General features: G+C 32.7%; 1 protein-coding gene across 2 annotated transcripts in view; it reads left to right on the top strand.

The window, feature by feature from the left end:
- Window positions 1-2,311: 2,311 nt before the first annotated feature.
- Window positions 2,312-8,493, top strand: part of LOC119634243 (zinc finger protein ush) — a 197,715-nt gene continuing 191,533 nt past the window's right edge. For both annotated transcript variants that reach the window (XM_038028301.1, XM_038028303.1), the window contains exon 1: window positions 2,312-2,653. In XM_038028301.1, coding sequence (XP_037884229.1) covers window positions 2,611-2,653 — 43 coding nt within the window. In that variant the 5' untranslated portion in view covers window positions 2,312-2,610. The remainder of the gene's footprint in view (window positions 2,654-8,493) is intronic.

Below are 8,493 nucleotides of genomic sequence, written 5' to 3'. Positions count from 1 at the left end.
TGGAATCTACTACACGTACTTGATATTATTCAGAGTTGACTTTTGCTTGAAGAAATTCATTTAAAAGTTGTTGTTTAAGATTAACCGCACAGTGAATGTCTATCAACATGATGTTTTAAGTATCATAGGGAAATATTTTCAGCATTTATCTGTTTTTAAGTGAACAAAACTATTTTCAGTAGTAAACGCGCTCTTGGCCTCACACTGACATAGATACAAAAAGGGTGGGCAGGCATATTAGTACTAAAATAGAAGTGTGTCCCTTTTGCTAAATGCTTTTTCTGCATAAAATGAACGTTTATGCAGCAACATTTCTAGGTATTTACAATTTTTAAGCGTCATTAACAACGCCTTTGTTATTGCTTCTGATATGTAACAAACTAACCTTTATTCAAATTTTGTCTTAAGTAAATTCTTCATCAACGATTTTACTCTGCATTTCCAACCACAAGATGATGAATTTGAAATGAGGAAACCCTCCTATTATAAATACGATATTTGAATGTTAATGTTTTATACCCATTTTATATGTTGGCATTATATGATATCGTTTTAAGGTAATAATACAGTGAAAGAGCATAAAAATGATCTCATGGCAACACTAAGTGTTGCTTTAACGTCACATTAAGCACAAATTCAATTAATTTCTGATTAAAGTCAGACGGTTATTTACGCTAACATAAAATAAAGCGTAAAGAAGTTTTAAGAATAATTTAAAATAAATAAAATGTGATTTTCATAAGAGTTTAATAAATTTCTGAAACAGCAGTGTCAGTAATTTTGGTTTAAAAATATTTAATGACAAAGAACAAGTGCGAAATATCCCATATGATTATCAACAAATTTGTATCAATGTTAAATTTGTTGTTATTATACTTGTTCATACTTGCTTTCATTTTCATTTTTGTTTTGATTCACTTGACCAGTGATGCTAATGTTTTGAATACAAAAAAGATGAACGAATGCAATTAAAACGAGAAAATTCGTTATGAAAAATAAAGTGATTCTATACAGTTTTCTTTATTAAAGTTCAATAAATTTTCAACATAGCTCAAGATATTTCCATACTTGTCAAATCTCCATAAAAATTGTGTTATTTTTAATTAAAATCACAATATTCGCTTTATAAAAGCATTGCATTGGCATTAGTCTTCTTATCAGTAAAATAAAGCAAACACTAATGGAAGAGAGTAAACACAAAGAGAACATTTAACGATTTAACTTGTGGAATCTGAGCGGTTTATTTACCGTATTTGTGGAATCTGTGCGGTTTATATAAAGTAATGCTTTATGTGAAATTCAAAGCAAAAGCAATCATTTAATCATTCTTTTATAAATATATTTTATTTGTATATACATTTATTTAATATAACATGAATATAATCCTTTGCTTTGAACTTTATACTTCTTTAATTGGATATTTTCTCAAGGTAATTGAATAATTGATATTTTTGTATATAAAAATAATAATTTTCAGTTATCTTCTTATGATTTATTAAACTCTTCAAGTAATTGTTATTTTCGCTCTCTTAATCTTTCCCGCTCTCTCTCTTGTAAAGAAACATACGTTGCGATTGACCAGTTTTTTTTGTTTTGTTTTTGTTTTTTTGCTCTACAAAAGATTGTTTATTTATTTTTGAATTATAACTAACGAATATAAACGAATATAAATCCGGTTCCGGTTTCACATAACATACGTAAATACTCTCTTTCTCTCTTCTTATTTTGCTATAATAATTCTCTTTCTCAATATTACTGTTGCTTTAGTTTTTTATTATTTGTTTTGATTGTATAATTTTTTTTTTTATTCTGCATATGGATTTGTATGAATTTTTACACGGTGTGTTTTGTTAGTGTGTATTTAAAGTGTTAAAATGATTTTGGCGCTGTTTCGTTGTTGGAGCTGTAATGCCCGTAATGCGATGTCGGTATTAGTGCTGCTGGTAACTGGCAAAACTGGCATTATATGGACACGCTGTTTGCATTTTCATTTGATACGACATGGATTTCAGTAGTGACTAATTCGCCGTGTTGTTTGGACGTGTTCTAATCTACTACTCGTTGGCTCATACACGATTAATATTCAATGTACGTTTTGTTAGCGCATAATAATTCGGTTTAACGATTGATTATCAATTGCCAATAAAATACAAAAGAAAGAAGAAAAAAAGAAAAAAAATGGTAATTTTATGATGTGGGAAAGAAACAGAAACTCAAAAGAAGCAAGTTTATCACGATGGAATAATAATTTATGTTTATTAAAAAAAATATAAAAGAAAAACAAAACAAGTGTATTAAAAAAAAAAAAAAAAAGAAAAGAAAAATGTTCGACTATTTTTGTTAAAATTAATGAAAATAAGAAAAAATATTTTTAAAAATTTTATATCGTAAGCAGATTTAAACAAGTGTCTTCTATATATAATATTAAATTTTTTACCCATATACGGATAAAATTTATTTATATATTTTATTGAATTTTCTTGAAAACATTTTATTAACGGAAATTTTAATGTAGCTGCTTGAAAACATCAATTTGATATTTTTTTGTTTTAAACAAAACGTTAAATTATTTTAACGGATTTCCTGTGCTTTCTTTTATGTAAGCAAACAATGTCACGTCGCAAACAATTGAATCCTAAGCCGTTAAATAAAGGTATGTATCATTTTTAGGACTCATGTTCCATTCTCTTCTTGCCGAAGACGATTAAAAACACAGATCGAGATTCTCCAGTCATATCAACTTCTTCTCTATTATTTTATTTGAGAGAATGGAATAAAGTCAATTTTTTTTTTAAGTCTCAACATGAGCCATGATGCTTAGGCATCGTTACACAAGCACATTTTCTTACGGATGGATTTTTAATGCTTTTTTCGCCGGAAATTGTGATCGCGTAAATGCAAGCGCGTGAAATGATCTTCGCTTCGGTGCTCACTGATGTAAGTTAGATGCGACACAAGCAGCAAACACACCTAACAATCCATGAACGCTTCGTCAATGTCCTGGCTCTAATTAAGATACATGTTTGTTTACCCAAATCAATGATCTCGAGACTTTGAAAATAAAACTTTGAAACGGTATGGATTGAAATGGAAAGAGAGGAAGAAAATCTGTTACAAGCAATATTAGAATCCCTTTCTTTCACTGACTTAAATTTCACAAGGTTTTTCAGATTATACCAAAGGATTGTGTTGTTCGCCAAAAATCATTGACTCCGCTCGTGATATTAAAGTGATAGGTGTTGATGCTCATTGCTAAGCTGTTGCTTCTTATTGTACTAAGCATTTAGCGTAAGTGAAAATTTGTAAATCGTATCGATCGAAAGCTAAAGAATGCCCTTTTGTTTGTTGATCGTTGTCTGAATCCGTTACTGGATATATGAGTTCTTGGTTAAATAGATTTTGAGAATGATTAGTTCTTAAAAAAGCGTATGGTGATCCCGCTTCAATCTAACTTCTCGTCATCAACTTCTACGGACGTTTTTTTGATTTTGAAATTGGTTTCAATTTCATTACATCTAGAAATGTCCTAAGGTGAAACACGATTCTATTTAATAGGCAATTAACAATAGGTCTAAAATTAAATGCAGCATTTCTCATCAAAAGCGCGCCGGCCCAAGCTTAGTTGCTGATAACTCGATCCTTTTGCGGTTTGTGCGGTAACGTATATCGTGTTGTTTGAAGCACTTCCCCTCAATTGCTTGAAAATATCCTATGCAGTGGCACTAACAATGCTTAGTGCCTATTCTTGCTGTCATTCGCTAAAAGATTCGATCTGCTTTTTCCGTGCTTTTTCCATTTCATTGGCAAATGATCTATTACACTAAAAGGTTTTAATTTAATATTTGAATAACTTTTTTTGAGACCTTAGCCTAGTAACCTAAAGTAATTTTTTAAAGATTTTACAGTCGATCGTTGAGGTAAAGTATAAAAAGAGTCTAAAATTAATTTCTATTCATTTTCTAGCTTCTTGGAATTTGAATTTGAATTCGAGTTTTGATGTAGTGGTCGCTTAACCTGCAATAATAAAAAGAAACATGGCGGACGTGTAACACTTAAAAATTAATAAGTCGTTAACTTGAATGAAATTTAATGAGGAAATAATAAAATAAAAATGACATATCGAAACTAACATCCAGCTTTGGTAAGGCCCAGACAATGAATTTCGTATTCGAAATAGGTCCCATTTCTACAACACATCGTCTGTTGTTGACTTGCTCAACGTTTCAGACGAGGGAGTCTTCTTTCAATTAATCGGTTTTTTTTTTTGAAAAAGCTAGCAACGGATCAGAGATTAACATTTACCTCAGTTAGTTGAAATAAATGTATTTCGGGCGGAAAAATTCGATGAGCGAGAATTCATTGGCGGGAAAATTTGACTTTTTGTTCGGAAATTTAAGAACTTGAGAAAGAGTTTGTCACAAAAGTGTGACAGTTGGAATACGGAGATGTGTCATATTCGTATTCCTTATCTAAATCCGACATCGTTCTCAGATTTGTTTTCATTATCAACGGCCGGCCATTCCTAATTTTCGAATGGTTCAAACCGTACTGCAATCCTGATTTTTAAGCAATGTTTCCCCTTTAATCGTACATCATATTAAATATTGTTGCAACATCTGCCTCGACGAAGTACTTAAATGTTACTAAAACAGCAAACTTGGTCTCTCTTAAATAGTCTTAGAACGTGGACTCGAAAAACTTTATAATTTCACCCTATGAGATAAATGTTGATGTCGACAGAATTGCATTTTGGTCAATGTACGACATTGTTTCTATTTCTTAAAGCCTTTCCGGTCAATGGGGGCAGAAAATTAGTACTTGGCGCATTCAGGGGACGTACAAAATAGTAAGAGGACCTGACATACACGCATTACTTATTTATTAATAATGTCTTGGGCCACGATTTGCTTGTAGAACAGCTTCAATTCTTCGCGGAATAGATTCTTAGAATGTTTGAATAGTTCCCAAAGAAATGTTGCCCCCTCATAGATGGCACTGTATTGCATAGTATTCATATTGTTTTAACCCAGGCGTCTCACGCGGCTACGGGTTTTCCAACAGTTCATCGGTAGCATATATTTGGCTAAGTTCCATTAGGAGATCCTGAGGACATTATCAATCATTGTTGATTGATATTTATAAGGTATTATCACAATCAGAATGGCTGAATGGATCCTTGATTAAGTCTGACAATATCTATAAGTGGAATCGGAAATGTCCCCGAATACAGGTACAACTTAGATGAATGAAAGGAAAATTTAAGCTTTTACCTTATGAGCGTTCAATATTTTTATGGATTGCATATAATAATTTCTAACGGAGTGAGTTTGTTACACGCACATCTGGATGTATAATAATTAAATATAATTAACTAATCGTTAAACAATATAAAAAATTTGTTTAGTTTATTTAGAAAGCAAGCAAAACTAATGCAGAGTAGAATTTTTTTTTAAACTAATATTCGAGAAAAATCACTACGTATCGCTCGAAGCTTAGGCCCAAACATTGCTAACCCACCGTGCATAGGCTGTTTAACACATTAGACGAGATAACAAGGCGTTGCTAGCAAAAAGTCCGTTTTATTTTTAGGAAGTGAAAGGAAGCCTGATGAAATTTCATCTCATTTCATGCATTTGCTTACAACAATAAAAAATCGAAATTTCGTATGTCGGCTAAATATCACTGTACGGCAAAAAAAAATTACAGTTGTTGACTTCAAAGTATATTATAGTAGCTCTTCTCCGTCGCCAATAACTGATTGTCGCTGGCTTACAAGTTTTAAACTAAGCGATACGATCTCTAGCAATAGATGAGGATCCTCGAAAGGTTAGGATAGCTCGATGAGGAGAGCTAGAAAGACATAAAAAAAAAGTAGAAAATTATTCTGGATAATTGACAACAATTTCAAGAGAAAGACAACTATTTTAGTTTAACTTGCTCGTAGATCTGTCAAAATTCCGTGAATTGGAGTGCTAAGTGCTCCCCTAGCAACCAGCGTTTTTCGGAATTGCCACGTTTGCCAATTTGTCTCAAATGCGGATGCTCAAGGGGAAAGGACTTGGATCAGATAATGAGGTCTCTAACGAGACTAAAACGTATTTTATAGTTCTTGAGAAATCTTTCTATAATAAAAACATCGTACGTTCGTGCCAAATATTTACGAAGGGTTTAGTGTTTAGAAGGTTAGGATGGAAATGGCGTTTACTTGATACATTGCCAAATATTTCTATAATATAACGAATACAGATGAGTAAAGACTATTACTTTGCATCTTCTCGTTAACCTAAGATCCTCAAGCAGAAAGTCAGTAGTCTTTTTACTAGAGGTCTGCAATATAGCCAAGTAGATAAGAGTTGCGGTTACCAAGTCGATGTTCGGATATTCAACCTGATCGCAGTGTGTCCACACTTGGTCGTAGCTATAGTCAGTGCTTGGTTGGTATATTTATAACACTTACCGATTGGGGACGTAAGCAGTAGAGTGTGACCACTCATTCTCTCTTTCCATACTTTGTGCTATAGGCGAAATATCTTAAGTGCTTGGTTGTGTAAAAGAAAATGAAGGAAGAACGTATTTAAAATTCCGGAAACAGAGAAGGAAACTGTACGAAAATAGTTGGAAGCCGCGACGTTTCTAATCGTGATTAGACGTAATTAAAATCGCCATAGTCATGAATGGTAGAAGCTAAGACTTTATTAAAAATCTAAATCTATCCTCCTCCTTTTCTTAAATATCTAAAGTGCGTGTGGAATCATACTTTAAATATATCAAATATCTTAAGCTTTTATAACCAAGAAAAGTTCAAAGATACGTGAAAGTTTAGATCAATAAATTGTGTTACGTCTCTAATATAATGGATTTTAATAAATGGAACGACATAATACATGTACAATAAGATAACTCTATGTAGTAAAGGCAATAGCAGTACGCTATGGCGGTTATTGGGTCACCCCTGGCAGGAATATATTTCTCAGCTTCGTTGTATGAAATAATTTCACAAAATATTTGCTTATTATTTGATGTTCAGATTGCAAGACATTTTATATTGCTGCACATAATAGGTAAAGGTGCAAACAGATTCTATCGATTTGTTGATAAAATTAAACTTTATTTAAAAAGCTTAATAATCGAATTATACATCACGACTATCTAGAGTGGCTCAGAAAGGAAAAAGCCATCAACACATTTTCGCGTATCTTTAACTTTGCGGAGCCACTGATCTGCTAGATATGAATGCATCGAGCCGAATCAGCCGAAATAGTCAGAAGGATGCAGACCTGGAGAATGCGCCACTATCGGAAGGTGTTTCCAGATCAAGTTGAAAATCCCTTCTTCGATTCCTTTTAGTGGAAACGGACGGATGCAAGCGAATTGCCATCGTTTTCAAGCCTAAAATTTATTTCCCGATATCTCACAAACCATTCCTTATCTATTCCATGTCAACTGAATCATTTTCGTACCTTTAGCTGCATTTTGTCAAGTTTAGTCACAAAACAGAAAAATCTGTACCTCCGTAAAAGACATTCATTTCCTTACAGTTTGATACACACTGGAGGGCACTTGATAAGCAAGTGAAGTTTGTACCAATATTTGATATTTAATTTACTTATACTCAAAATTTTGGAAAAAGTGAACCGGTCAAGTTCGTTTTATGAAATGAATCAGTTTCAATGAACAGAGTCTAGTTGCACAGACATGACATATGACCATTCTCCACTTTTTATTTTCAAAATATAAAAATGAGTTAATTATCTTAGCTAAATCTTTAATTAATGATAGTTTGCCTAAATGCGCAAAAAAGCTTAGATGTTCACTTAAGCGAAATGTAGATTTTTGTTGATATTGAAGCATGTAAATGTTCCGCTATAAGGAGATACTTTTTTCATGTCTTTCTGAAATATCTCCATGAAACTTTTAACAATTGATATTTTTGCTTATCAATGGAAAAATAGTTAAATCGTTTGCTCAGTTCAGACAAAACTTACTTCACTTAATAATTATTACGGAGTCGACATTCAAGCATCGGTAACTCACTCAGATTCAGATCATTCACATGTTATTGTACCCTACACCGCTTGTGGTAAAAAGTTACATTCAGTTTGTGCGGATGTGTGTAACATCCAGAATGATTTAAGATAGACCGTATACCGATCAATACAAAATCATTTTCTAAGTCGATTAAGGTCGCCTATCTGCCTGTCCGTCTGTCTGTCTTGTTGTCTTGTGTTCAACGTGCAGTCTGCAAAATTCCAAACTTTTTGATCAAATTTACACACCAACATTTTTTGGACTAACAAACCAGTGCTGTTGAAATTGCTTCGGATCGTACTACTTTTTTGGACTCCTTCTTCGAAAGCCTTAAGAAAGACCCGCCGTTTATTACACCGATCGGTTTAGAATCACTTTCTGCATCAATTTAAGCTTGTCGGTCCGTCTGTCCATTTTATTTTGTTGTGTTGAATCTACAGGTAACAATTTTTGAAGTATTTTGAC

Source organism: Glossina fuscipes, unplaced genomic scaffold (genome assembly GCF_014805625.2).
Source record: "Glossina fuscipes isolate IAEA_lab_2018 unplaced genomic scaffold, Yale_Gfus_2 2, whole genome shotgun sequence".
NCBI lineage: Eukaryota > Metazoa > Arthropoda > Insecta > Diptera > Glossinidae > Glossina > Glossina fuscipes.
Note: the sequence above shows the minus strand (reverse complement) of the source record. Positions and strands in the feature narration are given on the sequence as shown.